At 42.8% G+C, this 21,471-nt stretch overlaps 1 protein-coding gene across 5 annotated transcripts in view; it reads left to right on the forward strand.

Annotated features, from left to right (window-relative positions):
- MTR (5-methyltetrahydrofolate-homocysteine methyltransferase) overlaps nucleotides 1–21,471 on the forward strand; it is a 117,479-nt gene that overhangs the window by 52,273 nt on the left and 43,735 nt on the right. For 4 of the 5 annotated variants that reach the window (XM_029245051.1, XM_029245052.1, XM_029245053.1 and 1 more), the window contains 5 exons: nucleotides 9,798–9,977; nucleotides 12,510–12,626; nucleotides 12,940–13,080; nucleotides 18,982–19,071; nucleotides 20,459–20,611. In XM_029245051.1, coding sequence (XP_029100884.1) covers nucleotides 9,798–9,977; nucleotides 12,510–12,626; nucleotides 12,940–13,080; nucleotides 18,982–19,071; nucleotides 20,459–20,611 — 681 coding nt within the window. The remainder of the gene's footprint in view (nucleotides 1–9,797; nucleotides 9,978–12,509; nucleotides 12,627–12,939; nucleotides 13,081–18,981; nucleotides 19,072–20,458; nucleotides 20,612–21,471) is intronic. The other variant, XM_029245054.1, reaches the window with a different exon arrangement.

The following is a 21,471-nucleotide window of genomic DNA, read 5'->3' on the forward strand; positions in this document are numbered from 1 at the left end:
ACACACACACACACACCCCTGGATGGTACTGAATACACTGAAGGGATATGGAAGGGCTAAGGGTGATAGGAGTACCAGGATGAGGGTGGGGGATGCTCTTTTATATAGGATGGTTTGGGATGGAAAAGAGGGGAGAAGAGGAGATTGAGAAGTTCTGAGGTTAAAAAGGCAGCTGCGGGCTTCCCTGGTGGCGCAGTGGTTAAGAATCTGCCTGCCAATGCAGGGGACACAGGTTCAATCCCTGGTCCGGGAAGATCCCACATGCCGCAGAGCAACTTAGCCCGTGCGCCGCAACTACTGAGCCTGTGCTCTAGAGCCCGCGAGCCACAACTACTGAGCCCACATGCCACAACTACTGAAGCCCATGCGCCTAGAGCCTGTGCTCTGCAACAAGAGAAGCCACCGCAGTGAGAAGCCTGCGCACCGCAACGAAGAGTAGTCCTCGCTCGCTGCAACTAGAGAAAGCCCGCGCAGCAACAAAGACCCAACGCAGCCAAAAAAAAAAACAAAAAACAAAAGGCAGCCACCAAATCGTGAAGGGCCTTGGAGACCACTGTTAACACTTTGGCTCTTCCTGTGAGTGAGCTGGGAAGCCACTGAAGGGTTTTGAGCAGAGGAGCGAACATGGTCCGATTTATGTTTCAAAACCACTCTGGTTCTTCAGGGAGAATGGTCTGCGGGGACCAAGCAGAGCCACTGGAGGTTGTTGCTGTAGCGCAGATGAGGGATGATGGTGGCCGGGACCAAGGCGGGAGCAACAGAAGACGTGAGGAGTCATCCATTTCTAGATGTGTCTTTAAGGTAGAGCCAGTAGGATTTGCCTTCGCGTTGGTTGTGAGCCGTGAAAGGAGGAGGAGTCACAGATAATATTCAGCTTTTCGGCCTGGGCGTCGAGGTAGGAGGGCAGTGAGCAGCCGATCTGGGACGGGCTGAGGAGAAGTTCCGGTTGGGACGGGCTGAGGAGAAGTTCCGCTTTGGCTGTGTGTTTCCAGTGGTGTGCTCAGGATGTGGTTGTGGAGATGAGTGTGGGCTTCATGGGCGAAGTCTGGCTTGAAGATAGGATTGCCTTACTTGGAAATTATTTCTTCCTAGATGATATTTAAAGCAGTGAGACTGACTTCACCAAAGGAATGACAGTAGAGAAGAGGCCCTAGGACTAAGTGAGTCTTGGAGCCACAGTGCTTCGTGGTCAGGGAGAAGAGGAGACGCCATCAGAAGAACTTGGGAAGGAGCGGCCTGTTTGGTAGGAGAGGAACCAGAGGGGAGAGTTCACCTGGAAGCCATGTGGAAAGAAAACTTCTGGAAGGGCATGACGAGCTATTTTAAAGAGCTGTGGGTAGATCAGGGAGGAGGAGATCAAGAATTTGCCCTTGGATTTAGAAATGGAGTAGTTTATGATCTTGCTGTGCTGTTTCCAAGGAGATGAAAGCTTAATCGCAGTGGGTTCAAGAGAGAAGAGGAGAATTGGGGGCAGCAGGTATAAACCATTTTGGGGGAGTTTTGCCAGAAAGGGGAACAGAAATAGGGTGGAAACCAGAGATGGATATGAGGTTAAGAAAGGGTGTGTGTGTGTGTGTGTGTGTGTGTGAAGACAGATGATGTGACAGTATGTGTTTGTAAGCTGGTGGGAGTGACCTGGTAGAGAGAAGGGGAGGAATTGGTGCGCAGGAGAAAGGGGGCACTTGCTCAGTCCATGACCTTGTGGGTCGAGGGGCTGGCAGCCAGTGTGCAGGGGGCGGGGCAGCGCAGCAGGCAGGGCTGGGAGTGCTGGGGGTGGGGGGTGGTTTGACTGCTTCTATTTTCTCAGCGAAGCAGGAGGCAAGGTCAGCCCTGAGAATGAGAATGGCATGTTGTTTGCTTCGTGTACTGGTGCTTTACCATAAGTGTGAAGCAGAAGCACTCCCATGGGGAAGGGTGGTCACTGCCTGTGCTGTTAAAACACATACACACCCCTGGGCTCCACCCCTGAGTTTCTGACTCATGTGGTCTGGGGTGAGACCTGGCTTCGGTAATTTTAAAGCCTTAGACGTGATTCTCCTGTATACTCTGGCTGAAAACCACCAGCAGAGTTTATCTCATTTAGTCCTCGTAGTAACCATGTGGGGTAGCTGTCGCCCCATTTTACAGTGAGCCAAGGTCAAATGGCTAGGACGTAATGGAGCCCTGGTCTGCCTAGTTTGAAGACTGATGCATGCTTCCAAATCCTGTGTTATCTCCCCTGCAGAGTGCTTGATCTTGGCTGAGAACAAGCTTTCCCAATTTAGATTTGAATGAGTCCACAAATAAAAAGCAAATGTAGGGGACATTTTTTAACTTGCTAGTTATGAGAGAAACACACATTAGAGCAATATTAAAGTGACATTTTGTCCTTATTAAGTTAGCAAAAGTAAACTTTAAAATGATCAAGATCTGTGCTGGTACAGCAGTGGTAAACAGAAGGCCTCATTCATTGTAAAGTATAGTAAAAACTGAGACAGTCCTTTTGAAAGACCCCATAATGCCTATCGAGAAACATGAAAATGTTCATACCCTTTGAGGTAATGATCTCATTTCTGGGAAAGTATCCCAATAAAAACATTCAGCAGCATAAGAATCCTATATATGCCAAGGTTTTTCACCAGCTTTTTATTGAAGATAAAACAACCTAAATGCCCAACTGGAGAGAAAGTGATAACTTAGGTTATCATTTTGTTGTAATATTATCCAGAGTATTTCAATATTAATTATGAAGATTATGGAGCAGCATGACAGTGCTTACAAGATACAAATAAAAAAATTAAAAACCAGTAGTTATATAGACACTGTATATGCAACTACATAAAAACCACATTTGATAAAGATTGGAGGAGAATGCTATTAAGGAGAATAGCTGTTAGAGTAAAGGTGGTGGGATTAAAGGTCCCTTTTCAAAAACTGCTTTTCCTGATTAAAAGTAATTTTTCTATATAATTATAGACCTACATATGCTCGTTGAAGGATTGTAGTATTGTAAATTATAAAGAACAAAGTAAAAAACTCATATACTTGAATATTTCAGAAATCAGCAATACAGATATTTTGATGCAAAGGCATTTCTTCTATTAATTGAGTTCGTAACACCTTTGAGTGTAACGATCAGGTAAGAACCAAGATTTGCTTTGCTTGGATGACACCACTGGTTATAAGGAGAAAACAGCTCTCTTAAATGGAAGACCACTGTTGCAACTAAGCAAAGCAGAGGAACATACAACGTGCTTATGTTCCAGTACATGGCGACTGTCTTTGCTTTATGTTTGTGATCCATAGTGCAATGAAAACTGCAAAGTCAAGGCCAGATATGACAGGGAGGACTGGCCCCGAGCCTTCTGGATTAGAAGGCATATAAGGAAGCACTTCTGTGTTTTTTGTTGATGTTAGTAGTTTTGATCAGCTGTTACTTTTAACTCTAAATAACAACAACAATAAAGAATATATATATAATATATATAATAATATATAAAATACGAAGAACACTTTCATTATTGAAATTTCTATGGGAAAAATTATTACTGCTCACCTCTAGATTTAATTATCCTTTTCTAATTGAAGTGATTATTTTTATGGCAATTTTTGCTAATGTAAGTTTTCTTAGAAATACAGTTATCACATAGTAGAATAGACTATTTTTGTTTGCACGTGTGTAAACTATGTAAAAGAATAATCAGTATCATCCTATAAAAGATCCATTATATTCAGCACAGTTTCCTATGTTAAAGTGATTTGAACATAATATTCTAATTTATGGAGAAATAAAACTCCATTAGGATATTGATTAAAATGTAATAAATCCTAACCTAGAAAATAATGAGGAATTGGTGTCTGGGAGACATTCAGGAACATGATATATCTTTCTGGTTACTATTCAATCAAGTTTTATAGTTTTTCTTAAATAGGAAACCTCAAGAACATTCCTAGGTATTTGTGTTGTTTTGTTGTTGTGATTTTGGCTTTTTTTTCCTTGGTAGTAATTTTTTAGAGTTTTATTACATAACATCTTCTTTTTAAAATTTAGATAAATTGACACTGTTTTCGAGTTGAATATCTTATATTTTCCAGTACGTTATGCACCATAGTATGATAAACACATAGTTGTGGGAAACCAAAATCAATAGTTTGCCCTTTATTTTTTTCCTTGGTGAAGGTAGTTGACCCACGCCTAGGAGGTGATTCTCAGAGTTTCTGCTCTAACGCTCTCCCAGCTTTGTTAAAATCTGACATATATTTCTGCATTTCAGGGACCTCCTTTTTAGTGGCTAGAGAGAGGTCACCCCTCTCTGGTTAAGATGCCATGATTGAGTATTTATCTCCTTGGACCTTTCTTTATAAGGTAGTTATATTTTAAATTCTCTCTTTGTAAAAAGGAGACTTGTCCAGATTGCCTTCAGAGGTAGGAGTTTGTGGTAGGGATATGAGGAACATAGGCCTCTGAGCCACGCCTGGTCTTAAGACGTCCATGCCTGAGGTGTTCAGTTGTCCTACAGGAATAACAGCACAGCATACAGTAGGCATACCTCCTACGCTGAGGGTCCCTGCTCCCTAGCATGTGCCTGGCACCCCTCGCTGTGAGAGAGAAGATTTGAGTGGGTTCATTTGCCCCTGCTGGGATGTGGCGTTGCTTCGTCCAGGCCTTAGTATTTGGCTTTGCAGAGTAGGATTTTCCAGCAAACAGCCCCTCTCTGCAGGTTGTAGAGAAAAGCCATGAGCACCTGCTGGCTCATGATAATGACCTTGCAGATGAGTCTGGTTTCTGGTCTCCTCACCTGCTGTATCCCCTGTGGTTCCTCTAAACCAGTAGTTCTCAAGTTGGGGGGGGTGATTTTGCCACCCCAGGGGACATTTGGCGATGTCTAGACAGATTTTTTATCGTCATGACTGGGTGGTTGGGAGGGGATGTGCTCCGTCATCTAGTGGGAGTGGGCAGCGATGCTGCTGAAAGCTCTCCAATGCATAGGGCGGCCCCCGCAGCAAAGAATGCTCTGGTCTAGATTGTCAACAGTATCAAGGTTGAGTAACCCAATTCTTAACCCAGGGCAGCTTCTTTTCTGCTACCCGTTTTTCTCTCTGATGTTGTCTGGCTGATGGGGAAAGGACAAATATGGTTTTCGTATTTTAATCCTCTGTGCCAAGCCTTGGGCTCTGGGCACTGAGGATAAATAATGGTTAGCAGAAGGCCCAGCTCCTTGCAAGATTCAGTGCCTTTCAGAGGTTTTGGTGAAAGTGGAAGAAAGACCTGATGAAGCAGGGAAAATCTAGCATGGTGGGATTCCAGAAAGATCTGAAGGGCAGGGAAAGAGTTCATAGTTAAAGCTCGATTGTTAAAAGGAAGGCAAAACTAGATAGGTTATGGGTCTTTTCTAAATATTTTTGGGTATTGGTTTTAAATACATCTCTGGATAGTAGGTCAGTCTTTTTCTTTGCTCTTCCTATGAGCTGTCTCTTTCTACTGTATCCCCTTCCTAGCTCTCCTTTGAATGTACTAAAGCCGACCAATCCTCCACTCTATCCAGGGATCGATAAACATATTAAGAATTTCCTTCTCTTTCCTCCCTTTCACCCCGCACAGAATTTGCATCCTTTCCTAGAAGATGACATTTAAAACAACTTGACTTCTTTAAAGAGTTCAGAAGTTTTCAGTGTGGTGGCACCTGCAGTTTCTAGATTGCAACTGACACCCTTTTTCCTCACCAGATCACCTCTCGGTGTCGATTCCATGTCTGAAATCCTATCCATTTCCTCTATAATCCTGAGTTCCTGGCATCCACATTCTGCCTTAACTGTGAGTTCTGCCAGGGGCACAGCCTCCGTTCTTTCAGGAGAAGGGTGAGCCAGGAGGCGTTCCAAGGTGACGTTGCGTCTCCTGCAACCCCAGCTCAGTGCTCTGCCCTGTCCTTCATCCCATGCCTCACTTCTCTCCACAGGCCTGCGGCTTCTGCCGGCCTCTGGGTGTCCTAACCTTCAGCTGCTTACGCCCACACATTTACCCCAGTAGGGAAGTCACTCCAAGGATTTCTGAACCAGTCCCTTGCCCTGAGTGATTTTAAGCCAACGGGTCTCTTGTCCTGTATTTTCCCTTGGAAACTTCCCTTCTTCAGCTTTTTTCTTTCTGACTTGTCGGTGCCTTTCTGATGGTGGCACACACGTCCCTTTCCGTCACTTCTGTTTTGAACTCTGCTGTGTTCTGTGGCCCACTTTAAGCTGGTTCAGTCAAGTTTGAAACCTTTAACTTGCCTGTGAAGTTGGTCCCGTTCCTTCTCTGTTCTTGTCAGGGTGCATTTTCACAGAACCTAGGTGTCTTTGATCCTTTTTCTTTCTTTCTCATAGTATCAGCCTCGATAACTAAATCAAAAATTGTTTTATGCTTATCTCATTTTTCCCTAAGTGTCTGATAATCTAGCAAAACCTGAGCAGTGGATTTCTTAACTGAAGCCTCCTACCTACTGATGGCTGTCTAGCTTTACTACAGCTTAAGAATTAACCTGATAAATCATAAAATCATAAAAGATATTTATTCCTCCTTCTTGGCCCTTGGATTTGCAATATTTTCACTGAGGTTTCTTCTACCTCAGCCTGAGAAGGTGCATCTCACTCTTTGGTGGTTCTCACCTGGGCTGTATGTTAGTATCGCTAAGGGGCTCTTTAAAAATACTGTTGCTTAGGTCTCATCTCAGGATTCTGATTGAACTGGTCTTGAGTGAGGTTCAGGTATTAGTATTAGAAAACGAAAATCCCTCCGGGTTATTAAAACATGCCACCAGAGTTGAGAGCTTCTGCATCTTTGAAATCCTCAAGCCTTGAAGCTTATTAGTATGTTTATCTCACAGCCCTGGCTGAGGAACAGGACAAAGAGAACCTTGGAGAATCTAACACGACATGCTCCTGGCAAAGGCCTGTCCGTTGAAACTCTGTGCATTCTGAGATTTGCTTGTTTATTCAACAGACAGTAGCTGCTTGTCTATTAATGTGGCAGGTAGTGTACTAGGTGCTGGGAGAACAATTTGACAGGGGCCTCATCCTTGCAGAGCTGATAGTTGATGATTCACTTCTGACCCAGAAATGAATTCCTGTCCTGTGAGATGTCATTCATGGCTCAGAGAAAGAAAGGACCAGGACCTACCAACCAAACTAGGTGATGAAGAAATGCTAACAGCACTGGTAGCCCCAAACCCCCGTGCCTTTTCTCTTAGTGAGCTTAGCTGGGCCATGAACCTAGAACCTAGAACTCTGGCTCTCTGTGAAGGGGGAAATAAAGTCCAAGACTAAAGGTGACCCTGGGTGACCTGCTCTTGACCACTTTCTTCTGGGCCCACATCTTGATCTTAACCTTATCACTAACTGAAGGAAGAAGTAAGAAGTTTGTTGAAGACATTCAGTTAAGGAAGATGAGAGCCTGCCACCTTCCCTGAAGCCTGGAGCAGTGGGGCTGCAGAGCCTGCTCCTTGTGGTCCTTTCCCTGGGCCCCTTGGTCTGCTAAGTCGTGGGAGCACATCCCCAGCAGGAGGTAAACTCTAACCCCAGCAGCTGCAGGAAGCAGGGATAGATTAGACATCACGGAGAACAGTTGAAAAAGAACACCAAAGTAGGTGAGCAATCAGAAGCCTAGATCTGAGTGAGTTCTTTTTATAATTCCCCTGCCAAGCCTTTCTCTGGAGGCTGGGGCCTCACTGAATGTCCTTGAACTACAGCAGTATCTGCACCCCTCATCCCTGCGGTTGCCTGAGAGCTCCCTCTAGAGGTCAGGATGTGTGTGATCAGCAGCTTATTTACCATACTTCATGTTCACATCTGGTCAAGGGTATCCTCCCTCCCAAGTAGTCAGCCTGGAAGATTCAACACTTAATTCAGTGGGGTTGGACAATTTTCAAGAACATTTTGCACATTTATTCAGAACTGTATGTGACTTATTTTTTTGGAACCACTGTAGTGATAGCAAGTATTCATTTTTTCTTCAGAGCAGATTTGTTTTTTTTCTACAAACAGAAATTATTCGGCATGAAATTTGTTGAATAAGCCTCGCATTGAGGTTGTAAATTTGACCTGAATACAGTTTCCATGACCAAGTTCAGAAATGCCTTGAGTCAGGGCTTCCCTGGGGGCGCAGTGGATAAGAATCCACCTGCTGATGCAGGGGACACGGGTTGGATCCCTGGTCCGGGAAGATCCCACATGCTGCGGAGCAACTAAGCCTGTGTGCCACAACTACTGAGCCTGTGCTCTAGAGCCCACGAGCCACAACTACTGAGCCCACGAACCACAACTGCTGAGACCGCATGCCACAACTACTGAAGCCTGCATGCCACAACTACTGAAGCCTGCACACCTAGAGCCTGTGCTCTGCAACAAGAGAAGCCACCACAATAAGAAGCCCGTGCACTGCAAGGAAGAGTAGCCCCTGCTTGCCACAACTAGATAAAGCCCGTGCACAGCAACGAAGACCCAATGCAGCCAAAAATAAATAAATAAATAAATAAATAATAATAAAAAGAAATGCCCTGAGATAAAGTCTCATTCATTCATTCATTCAACAGTAATATTGAGCACATCCTCTGGCAGGCACTGCCCTAGGCTTTGGGGATACAGCAAGACTGATTCTAGCTCACAATGACAAATTAATAATAAATAATAAAACAAAAAATAATAAACAAGTTGCCAAATAAATATATTTTCTAGAAGGAGAGATACCGTGAAAAAGAGTGGAGGATGCAAGAGGGGTGGCAGGGGCCTGGTTTAGAGATGGTGATTAAGGAAGGCTTCTCTGAAAAGGGGACATTTGGGTGGAGACCTGAGTGATGCAAAGCACAAAGCCATGTCACAGTGTGTCCCGGGCAGTGGCTGCAATGAATAGAAAGGTTCTGAGGGAGGACAAGCTTGGTGGGTTTCAGGAACATCAAGGGAGCAGTGTGGGGAGAGTGGAGTAGATGAGGGGGCAGTGATAGGAAACAGAATTGGAGGCATGGGACCTGATTCTAAGGATATTGGGAAGCAACAGGAGGACTGGGATTTGCTGGAGTCAGTGCTTGGCTTTCTAGGGTCACTGTTTTGAAAAGTAATATTAATTTATATTTATGACTTGAGGCACAAGTTAGTTAGCTAATGTTATGGTGGGTGGGGTTGGAGGTGGGGAATAAATAAACATCTTTGAATCTGTGTAGACTGTTACTGCAGGAAGGTCCAAGAAAGCCTGGGTGATGGGTTAGGACACTGCAGGCAGGTCCAGGAGAGAAAGGGCACGTATTTTTAAATTTATTCTTTAGTAGTATTTGAATTTTTATCATATGTGTGTTTGTTTTTTTTTTGCGGTATATGGGCCTCTCACTGTTGTGGCCTCTCCCGTTGCGGAGCACAGGCTCCGGACGCGCAGGCTCAGCAGCCATGGCTCATGGGCCTAGCCGCTCCGTGGCATGTGGGATCTTCCCGGACAGGGGCACGAACCCGTGTCCCCTGCATCGGCAGGCAGACCCTCAACCACTGTGCCACCAGGGAAGCCCCCCATATGTGTGTATTTTTAAGAAGCCTGTTTATTAGCATACCATACGTGTATGTAAGATTTGATCTTTACAGAAGTAGTGTAGCTGTTGTGTTGACGAAAACACAAAGGGACTTTAAACCAATTCCTCCTTGGAGATAATTTGATAAACATTGAGAGGCTGCTTGGCATTTGGATTTCTATGAAATCCAAGCATTGATACTTAAGCGCTTTCAACAAGTGAATTGTCCTTCTGTTTTCATAGATAACACCTCATTTTTCTATTTCAAATTACATCTTTTACTCCTTTCCCCAGGCAACAGAAACAGACACCAAAATCAGAGTGTGCACCCGGGCCTACCATCTCCTTTTGAAAAAACTGGCCTTCAATCCAAATGACATCATCTTTGACCCTAATATCCTCACCATTGGTACTGGGATGGAAGAACACAACTTGTATGCTGTTAATTTTATTAATGCAACAAAAGTCATTAAAGTGAGTATAAGTATTTTTCTCCTTTCTACCCAAGACATTGCTTAGATTTATCACATGGCTCCAGTGAATAGTTTGAGCTAACATATATTTATTGGCAAGGAATATTGACATTCTTATTCTTAGGTAGTAAATTGGTTTTCTGAAATTTAGGGGCTTTTATTGTTTTTCTTTTATATGTTATTTTATACTGTGAAGTAAAACACACATACCGGGAAATATAGAAAAAATAATAGAGTATGATAAATAATTAATTATGAAGCATATAATAGCTTTCACTTTCACTTGCGTCCTGAAATGGAGCATGGGTAGTGCCCCCATGGCTCTCCCTTTCTCATTACACCCTCATTCTGAATTTTATGCGTGTTTCAACAGGCTGAGTTTTATGATTCTACTTTGTTGCTTTTCTTTAAAATTTTATCACTTCTGTATACACAGTCAATCTGAATTATCCATGGATTTTGTATCTGCAAATTCACCTACTTACTAAAATTTATTTGTGACCCCCAAATCAATGCTGACGGCGCTTCTGCATCATTCACAGGCATGTGCATGTGCAGAGTGGTGAGAGAGCTGAGTGCCTGACCTACGTGTTCAGATGAGTCAACAGGGTTGAACCTCTTGGTTCAGCCCTCATTCCGTAAACAAGTGCCCTTTTCATGGTCCGTTTAGTGCCATGTTTTTCACATTTTTGAGCTTTTTCTTGGTGATTGATTTCTGTATTTAAATGGCTCCCATGCATTGTGCTGAAGTGTTATTTAGTGTTCCTATGTGCAAGAAGGCTGTTATGTGCCTTATGGAGAAAATATGTGTGTTAGATGAATTTTGTTTAGACACGAGTTGTGGTGCTGTTGGCTGTGAGCTCAGTGGTAGGCAATCAACAATATATACTAAACAAGATGTCTTTAAATGGAAACACATATAAAGGGTTATATGTTGATCAGTGATGATATTTTTGGGACCAGAGGCTCACGAACCTAACCCTGCATTTCCCATTGGAGCAGTGGTTTTTTTCCCCAATTTGCAGTGTTTGCAGTGACTTCATAGAACATAGCTATCACAAATAATGAGAATTAACTGTATAAACAGTATAGTTTTGCCTGTTTTTGAGCTTTAAGATTCTAATGCCTTTTTTCCTCACCCAGTCTCATTTTAACGATTCACCTGTGTTGTTGTAGCTGTACCTTGTCATTTTAATTAATGTATAATATTCCATCATATACCTGTTTCATAATTAACTGTTCTGCTGTTGATAGACATTTGGTTTTCTTTTTTTTTTTTTAATGTTTTATTTTTGGCTGCGTTGGGTCTTCGTTGCTGCCTGCGGGTTTTTCTCTAGTTGCGGAGAGCAGGGGCTACTCTTCCTTGCAAGTGTGCGGGCTTCTCATTGTGGTGGCTTCTCTTGTTGCAGAGCATGGGCTCTAGGCACGCAGGCTTCAGTAGTTGCAGCGCATGGGCTTGTAGTTGTGGCTCACAGGCTCTAGAGTGCAGGCTCAGTAGTTGTGGCGCATGGGCTTAGTTGCTCCGTGGCACGTGGGATCTTCCTGGACCAGGGCTCGAACCCATGGCCCCTGCATTGGCATGTGGGTTCTTAACCACTTCCCCATCAGGGAAGTCCCTAGATGTTTGGTTTGTTTCCACTTTGGGTATGTTATGAGCAAGGCTGCTATGAGCGTTCTTGTATATATCTCTTGTATATATCTCTTGCATGAGCTTCCCTATAAAATATACCCAGAAGTGGAAGGGTTGGGTCACAGTAGCAGACAGTGACCAGCTCTCTCCCAAAATGCTTGAGCAAGTTTGTACTTTAACCAACAGTAAGTAAGAGTTCCTGTTGTTCCACACACATACTAATGCTTGATATGTCATAAGGTGTGGTGGGAACCTCAATTTCCTTTTGCCCTTTTAAACTTGGTCAAGTTTATAGTGAACCTGGGAGTTTGTTCATTTAGGCAGTGGAAGCCTTCTAGTAGCTTGTGCCTTCTGTGAATGACCAACTACTCTCTGTTTGTTCTCTCTGTCTGTCTGTCTCTCTGTTATCTGTCTCTGTTTCTTTCTTTTTCTGTTATTTATCCAGCAAAGTTTTTTTCTTTTTAGCTGTGCGGTGCGGCGCGGCATGCAGGATCTTAGTTCCCCAACCAGGGATCGAACCCATGCCCCCTGCAGTGGAAGCGCAGAGTCTTAACCACTGGACTGCCAGGGAAGTCCCTCTCCAGCAAATATTTTATGACATACTCACCATGTATTGTGGCCCTATCATGGTCCCTGTAGAAGTATACAGAGATAAAGCAGAATTTTTTATTTTCCCTTAGGGAGATTAGAGTCTAGTAGGAAAAACTATGAAGCACTGCCTTTGTGATGTCCTGATATGCAAGGTGTGGTCTACGTCTAGCTAAAAGAAGCTCTGAATTACTTTGAACTCTATATGTTTGGTTTTTTTTTAAACTTTCCACTGTTATAAATAAAGCTTAAGGGATGTGATGGCTGCTTTTGGCAAAGTAGGGAAATCTTTTCATATTTAAAAATTTTTTCCAGGAAACGTTACCTGGAGCCAAAGTAAGTGGAGGTCTTTCCAACTTGTCCTTTTCATTCCGAGGAATGGAAGCCATTCGAGAAGCAATGCATGGGGTTTTCCTTTACCATGCAATCAAGGTATAGTGGAACACCTGTTTACCTTTTGATACCAACTTGTACTTAGGGCAGGGGTTTACAGACTTCGGCCCACAAACTAACTCTGCTCTGCTTTATTCACAGAGTTCTGTGAATACAGTTTTATTAGAACTAAGTCACACACTCTCACTCGTATCCTGTCTATGGATGCTTTTTTGCTACAGCAGCAGAGCTGAGTGGTTGCGACATAAGCTATGGCCTACAGTATTTTCTATCTGGTTCTTCACAGAAAGAGTCGCTGACTCCGATTTAGAGTATCCCTAGAAATCCTCATTTTTCTTTTTATTGCCCTTAGTTTGGTATGGACATGGGGATAGTGAATGCTGGAAACCTTCCTGTGTATGATGACATCCACAAGGAACTTCTACAGCTCTGTGAGGACCTCATCTGGAACAGAGACCCTGAGGCCACCGAGAAGCTCTTACACTACGCCCAGGTAGGGAGAGGTGTTCCGATGGATGGCTTTTCCTATCTTTGAATCTTTCATTCACTTAGTGTTATTAGACCTTCATTGTAGAATAGAAGCAAGGATCCAGCCATGTCTTTGAATCACTGAAGGTTTCTACAGAGAGTTCTAGAGAAGGTGTTTTCATTAGGGCAAGGAAGGAGAAGCAGGCCTTACCTATCTGCTTCAGTATTCTTAATTTATATTTCTTTAAGTTTATTTTAAAATGTAAAATTAATTTTTCTCATACCAAAGTAATACATATTAACTCTAGAAAATGTACAAAATACTGGTAAGCAAAAGAAGAAAATAAAAATTACTCATAATCCTACTACCCATTTTTAACCACTGTTGAGATTTTGTTACAACCTTCTAGTCATGGTTTTGGTTTTTTTCAATACGAATATGTGCTAATAGGTGTGTCCACACACACACACACACACGTACACGCACACTCACATTTTTTATAAAAATGTTAACTATATTCTCAGTGCTTTTTTGATAACCTGTTTGTTTAGCAGTATACTGGGAACATCTTTCCATTTTATTGGGTATTTTTCTACCTCATAATGTAAATTGGCTACTTTGGACATTTCCTTGTGTGGCTGTGTGATTACCTGGTTCCCATTGTTACAGCTTTATATTTGTATTTATACCTGTTTATATTAGGATCTAGTCCAATTGTGGCACAGTTCTACAGTTCAGGGCTTGAGGTCTGTACACATTTGATCTATAGACATGAGAATAATTTTAGTTAATCCAAAAATCAGTTCCTTGTTTCCGTTTATTATGTGTTCGGCAGTCCTAGGTGTATTAAGTATCTATTATGGGTGCTGCTTCCTAGAACTCAGTTTAAGGAAAGATGAGATCTTTACCTCAAGAAAACTTACTTTTTAATTTATTTCAGAAAGTGATAGCAAGGGAAGACATTTTTCTCACAAAGCACGTTGGGAAAGTGGTAGAATGCTTTTGTGTGTGTTGCCACCTGTGTTAATGTTTTCCATGTTAAAATCTGAATTCATCTCTGGCAGAACTGCTAACTTTTCCTCTTCCTTCGAAGAGTACTGAAATGTTCTGGAAGAAGGATAGGACAATTTAGGATTAACTGCATCCTTGATTTATCAGCCTCACGGGAGACAAGATTTAGATTTATGAAACCGCTCATGTTAGCCTTAGGTTCATTCAGCAAAGCTGAGTGGAGTTCAGACTCAGTGCCAGTGAGCACATGACCCTCCTCTCAGTTCCTTGGGACATTTCTGATTTCTCATGTGGACCCAGGACAGAATGTCTTGACGGTTGCAAATATAATCAAGTTCTGCTTCACAGCTCATTACATAAGAAACAGTGCCTAGCTTTCCTTCACTATTTCCATGATTGTTTCTACTCAGGTAGACAAAGTGCTTAGCCCAAGACGTGAGTGTGAAACACTATTCAGTTTTTGTCTTAGTCTGCCTTCAACTTAGTGGGGGATCCTTCATGAATCACTGACTAAAACAGGGTTCTGCTGAAGGCCAGAAGGGCATCATAGCTTCTATATCAGGAAGTTATACTAGAGCGTTCTTAATTAACCCATAAAGTGATGTGCTATTTCATCTTCTCCACTGTTCAGATAAGACAGCTCTCGCTTAGGAAAGGTAGGGCTCCATAAGCCTATTCTTATATACGGTTTTGCTGGTTTTGTATTTTACATCAGTCATTCTTTTCAGTCTTTGTTCACTTTCAGTATTTGCTTACAAGTTTTTGTTTCTGTATATCTTGCTGAGCTGCCGAGGGGTTTTGCCCCTGGGGCACAGCTGAAGGTTAACGGAGAAATCTTCATCACAATTGCAAGGGTTCAGGCTTCCCTGGTGGTGCAGTGGTTAAGAATCCACCTGCCAAGGCAGGGGACACGGGTTCGAGCCCTGGTCGGGGAAGATCCCACACGCCGGGGAGCACCTAAGCCTGTGCGCCACAACTACTGATCCCGCGTGCTGCAACTACTGGAGCCCGCATGCCGCAGCTACTGAAGCCCGCGCACCTAGATCCCATGCTCCGCAACAAGAGAAGCCACTGCAATGAGAAGCCCATGCACCGCAACGAAGAGAGTCCCCGCTTGCCACAACTAGAGAAAGCCCGCGCGCAGCAACAAAGACCCAATGCAGCCAAAAATAAATTAAGAAAAAGAAAATTGCAAGGGTTCAACAATCCATCTTATAAACAAGTGCCTCCCTCTTCATGTAAGCATGAGGACTTATCACAAGCCATTGACCCCTCTGTCAAGTAGGCTGTCTACATTCAAGGTGACTTCTGTTACCAGTAAGGAATTAATAACCAAAACAGGTATGCTTTCATCACTGCCAGGAGTCGTCAGCTCTGTAGCCATTCCTCAGGATACACCGAGTGCAAAGGGAGCGTGAAAAGCAGGAATATTATGAGACAAATAAGGGTTGAGGAATTATTTTCTATATAAGAGAATGATTATTTCTTTTTGTTATGAAATGATGAACTCTGCACCCAAGTTTCATCTGATAGATTATTCAATATTATTATTTAAAAGGGTGGAAAGAGTCCTGTCTCTGATCTTCCTAAGCTCTGTAATGGACTTTATTGAAAAATAATTCCCCTGATTTGGTGCAGGCTGACCTGTGGCGAGTAAGTTCCAGGTGTCATGAGACCATGCAATTCCCGTGGAGTTTGTTTATTAGGCAGTACTCTTTGGGCATGAACGGGAAGGATCTCTGCTCTGGGTGGGATGGCTCTTGAATGGCCTCAGATTGTGAGAATACAGAGGTCCCCAACTTACGATGGTGCGAAAGCAGTAAGCCCTCAGTAGAAACTGTACTTTGAATTTTTGAATTTTGGTCTTTTCCCAGGCGAGCGATATTCAGTACCATCCTCTCTCCTGATGCTGGGCAGCGGCGATGAATCACAGCTCCCCGTCAGCCCGCCATCACGAGGGGAACAACCACTACACTTACAACCACTCTGGACCCACACAGCCGTCCTGTTTTTCACTTCTAGGACAGTATTTTTTTTTAGATTCCAAATATAAGTGAGATATACAGTATTTGTCTTTCTCTGTCTGACTTATTTCACTTAGCATGATGCCCTCAAGGTCCATCCATGCTGTTTCAAATGGCGGGATTTCCTCTTTTTTATGTCCGAATAATATTCCATTGTATATTTGTACACCACACTTTCTATAGCCATTCATTCACTGATGAACACTTAGGTTGTTTTCACATCTTGGCTATTGTAAATAATGCTGATATATATATATATATATATATATATATATATATATATTTTTTTTTTTTTTTTAATTGCCATCTTCTTTAAGGTTTTTCAGCATGCAAGAGAGACATTGGTCTCTTGACATGTGACAAAGCCCTGCGTCATTCAGTTACCCCAGACCTCAACCCTGGAGCTCCCCCCAGGCCCTTCCTTCTTTCCTACCACACTGTCCATTACTTGATGCCTTTATGTTTGTGCTTTCCTCCTCTTCCTGTTCCTACCGCTGTAGTTCAGGCCTTCAGCATGGACCGTTAAAATATTCTCCCCCTTCTAGGGTTCTCTTAAAGATACTACTTTGATGGGAATTCCCTGGCGGTCAAGTTGTTAGGACTCGGTGCTTTCACTGCCAAGGGCCTGGGTTCAATCCCTGGGTGGGGAACTTGGATCCCACAAACCATGTGGCCAAAAGAAAAAAAATGACTACTTTGAATGTTACTCTGCAGCTTCAGAACTTTGTATTGTGTCATTCCCCCACCTCCACCCCTACCACCACTGCCTGGAAGGTTAAGTCCAAACTCCAGAGCATGGATTTCTGGCACTCCGTGACTTGGCCTCTACTATCCTGCCCAAACATTGCTCTGGAAAATCTGTTCTTGTTCAGGATTAAATCATTCAGCTAATATTTACTCATTTTTGTTTTGTGCTTTCTGTACTTAGAGGATCTAAGTAGTAAGAGAGACATACCCCTACAGAGCCTGCAGCTTAGTGAGACATGCAAAAGTGTGTAGAGGCAGTTGTCATTGAGTGTGGTGGGTAGGTGCTGTGACAGGGCATGTATAGGATGCTCTAGACTGCTTAGGAAGGGCACTGAACCCAAAGGTAGAGGTGGTCAGGGAAGGCCTCCCAGAAATGCTGGGTCAGGTGAGACCTGAAAGCTCAATAGGAGTTAGGCAGGCTAATGTTTGGGGTTGGATTGTACTGGTATTCCCTGCCAGAGGAGGAGGATTTGCATCCAGCTGGGGCCTGGCATCTGGTAGGTGCTGAATAAATGTCAGGTGAATGGAAGTGAAGTCCCGGGGGTGAAAGAGCTGATGGAGAGTGTAAGGAATTGAAACGTTCACGACGGCTGAGCTCCTCAGGAGTGGCAGAAGATGAAGCTGGGAGGAAGTCAGGTCAGGGCATTGTATGGCGTGGAGAGGAGTCGGTACTGTATCTGGAAAGAAATAGGGAACTTACAGTGAATTTTTTCCCATGGGCACAGTTTGATCAGGTTTGCATTTTGGAAAGGCCCCTCTGGCTACAGGGTGGAAGATGCATTGGAGACCAGGGTGATCCTGGGCTGTGGAGACCAGTTAGCTGCTTGCACTAGGAAAGTGGAAGCGGGGTAGAGAGAAAAATTGAGACGATGTAATCATTAGGACTAGGCGATTGAATGAATGTGAGGAATGGATGGAGAGTCAAGAGTGATACTGAGGTTTATGGTTTGGGCAACTAGTGCCATCAGTCGAGATGGAGGAAACAGATAATGCCATTCACCTTCCATACCATGATCATTGTGCTTTTGTCCCTTTGCTGAATCTGTCAGCTTCTTCGAAGTCTCTCTTCACCACTCCAGTTTGCGATGATATGCAAAATTCCTAGCCTCGTCTGTGTCATCTCCTCATTCAGCCCTTGGCACGTGCTTTCTCTTTAGCTTACCTTTCTTTGTGTATTTCCACCTCCCTCATGATACGGCAAAGTCCCCGAGAGCACAGTCTTGCACCTCGCAGTGTGCCCACCTCCGGGATGATTTCTGACTTAGCTTCATTACAGCCTCTCTGTACATATCTGTGGGTAGTGATGGTCCTTGTTGAGAACTTTAAAAGCTCATCAGATATGAGGTTTAGCTAGCTTCTCTTACTGTCCTGGAAATCTTTGGTCCTAAGATGCTATCTTTTAGGAAAAAAGGAAAGAAAAAAAATGGAGCCTCACTCTGTCTCTCTACTAAGCATTCAAATCGTAGTGGTGATCATTTTGTGATTATAGAAATATTGAAGCACTATGCTGTGCACCAGGAGCTACATAGTGTTGTAGGTCGATTATGCTTTAAAAACAAACAAACTCATAGAAAAAGAGATCAGATTTGTGAATACTAGAGGCAGGGATGGTGGGAGGGAAAATAGGGTGAAAGCAGTCAAAAGGTACAGACTTCCTTGTAAGATAAGTAAGTACTAGGGGTGTAATGTACAACATGATAAATATAATTAATGTTTCTGTATATTATATATGAAAGTTGTTAAGAGAATAACTCCTGAGAGTTCTCATCACAAGAAAAAATGTCTTTTATTTTGTATCTATATGAGATGATGGATGTTCACTAAACTTATTGTGGTAAGCATTTCATGATGTATGTAAGTCAACTCATTATGCTGTATACCTTAAACTTACACAGTGCTGTATGTTAATTCTATTTTAATAAAACTGGAAGGAAAAAAATTTTTTAAAAATAAAAGTTCAAATCCTAAAAGACTTCTCTCTTTCCGTCTCTCCTTACCTCAAACATTTACCAAGATCTTAATTCATGCTGGGTACTCTACTAGGGCCTTGAAATGTAAAAGAAGAATAAGGCATAGTTTGTTTCTGCCCATTAGCTGAGTAAGTGACCTGTTGTATTATCTCTCTGTCCAAATTTCAATCCAGACTCAGGGCAAGGGAGGGAAGAAAGTCATCCAGACTGATGAGTGGAGGAATGGCCCCATCGAAGAACGCCTTGCATATGCTCTTGTGAAGGTGAGTGTGGGCTGGAGGCTGGGGCTTGTCCTGAGGGCTGATGATGTGGCTGGAGGGGAGGTGCTGACAGCAGCTGACAAAGGAGGTTCCCTGGACCACCCTGGTGATTTTGCCCTCCACGCCCCCCACCTCCAGCACTTTTGGTAGTATCTAGACATACTTTTGGTTGTCCCACCTGGGGGTGGAAGCGTTTACTGGCATCCAGTGGCCAGGGGTGCTGCTGAACTGACCATCCTACATGCACAGGATAGGCCTGCACCACAGAGAATTATTCAGTCCAAACTGTCAGTTATGCCGAGGTTGAGAAATGCTGTCCGAGACCAAGTTGCTGTCATTTGGTCAACAAGCGAATCCTGGCTCTTCTGCTATAATTGGAATTTTAGGCCAAATAAATAATCTCTTGGCTTCAATTTCCTCATTTGTGAGTCTGGAAAATTTCAGAGTTTTTTTTTTTTTTTTTTTAATTAATTAATTTATTTTGGCTGTGTTGGGTCTTTTGTTGCTGCACATGGGTTTTCTCTACTTGTGGTGAGCGGGGCCTACTCTTGGTTCGGTGCGCGGGCTTCTCATTGCAGTGGCTTCTCATTGCGGAGCACGGGCTCTAGGCACGCAGGCTTCAGTAGTTGTGGCTCACGGGCTTAGTTGCTCTGCGGCATGTGAGATCTTCCCAGACCAGGGCTCGAACCCGTGTCCCCTGCATTGGCAGGTGGATTCTTAACCACTGTGCCACCAGGGAAGCCCCAGAGTTCTTTTTTTGCCTCTAGAATTTAATTTTTAATTTCTTGGACTTTTGAGATTCACCTACTTCAGGTTGTGGAACTAGTCAGCCACCTCTAAGGATCCTTGAACTGGGGATGCTGGAGGATTAGGGCCTGACCAGTGAAGGCAGAACAGGTCAGTAGAAGCTTCATGGACTGAACTTCGTCTAAGTGTCCTGCCCATTGTTATTCCTCCCCCCACCCAGCCCTGTAACATTACAGTGAGAAAACATACTGTTTTCACAGGAGATATTTGTTAATATATAACCTGTTAAACCACTAGGAAAAAAAAGTGTATTTTATTATGAATTTGAACTTATTAGTACTCCTTCTGTCACTAATTTTTCACTTTTACTCAATATTTACTTTATATCGATAAAGCCAGCTAAGCACTTTACATGGATTATCTCATTTAATCCTCAGAATAACCACATGAGGTTGGTACAGTGTGATATATTAATCGAGGAAACTGAGGTTTAATGAATTGTCCAAATTAATGATAGGAGCCAGGGTTTGAACAGTCTGATTCCAAAACTCATAATCTTAAGTATTTCCATGATTTATTCTTTGCTGGCTATTTGAACTTAAGCCAATTTTTTCTGTGATATTTTTTGTGTGTGTGTGTGTAGGGCATTGAAAAGTACATTATTGAGGATACTGAGGAAGCCAGATTAAACCAGGAGAAATATCCCCGACCTCTGAATATCATTGAAGGGCCACTGATGAATGGCATGAAAATTGTTGGTGATCTTTTTGGAGCTGGAAAAATGTTTCTACCTCAGGTTGGCAAATGATGGGGGGAAATTTTCACAATTGAAAGAAAAAGCCTTTATCTTTTAAGTTTGGGTAAGTTTGGGTATATTTCTCAGGTTTTAATTTTGACAAGAGCTCAGGGGCATTGAGATGTGATTCTGGTCATTCTTTCTCTAAATTCATTTTTAGGAGTAGTCTGGAAAAGTCCATCTAGGCTGGTGTGGAGGTTAGAGGTCATCTGGATATTCCCAGCATTCTAGTCTTCATGTTCTGGGCTTCTGTATCACTTCTTACCCTAACACATGTCTCTCCTCCACCCCCAAATTGAAATAAAACCCAAGTTATACAGAGTGCATTAAGTCAGATAGAGAAAAACAAATACCGTATATTAACGCATATATGTGGAACCTAGAAAAATGGCACAGATGAACCGGTTTGCAAGGCCGAAATAGAGACACAGATGTAGAGAACAAACGTATGGACACCAAGGGGGGAAAGTGGTGGGGGGGTGGTGGTGGTGGTGGTATGAATTGGGAGATTGGGATTGACATGTATACACTAATATGTATAAAATGGATAACTAATGAGAACGTGCTGTATAAAAATAAATTAAAAAAATAAAACCCAAGATTAATGTAAAATTATCATATTAAGATTTGATTTGACCAGCCAGTGCTCATCCTTAAGGATGAATATTTTGAAAAGGTCATTACCATTTTAAATAGTGATATACATTAAATGATATATTTCAAGTAAAACCAGTACTCTTACTCTTATTTTGACTTACAGCAGCTACTGACCACATCAGTTGATAAATCATGTTGAGCCTTCTGGTCTGTGAGGCATACAAAAAATAAGTCCCTGTTCTTTTTTTTTTTTCTTATTTAAC

The sequence above is a fragment of the Monodon monoceros genome, unplaced genomic scaffold (genome assembly GCF_005190385.1).
Source record: "Monodon monoceros isolate NGI ecotype Baffin Bay Population unplaced genomic scaffold, NGI_Narwhal_1 Super_Scaffold_4, whole genome shotgun sequence".
Lineage (NCBI taxonomy): Eukaryota > Metazoa > Chordata > Mammalia > Artiodactyla > Monodontidae > Monodon > Monodon monoceros.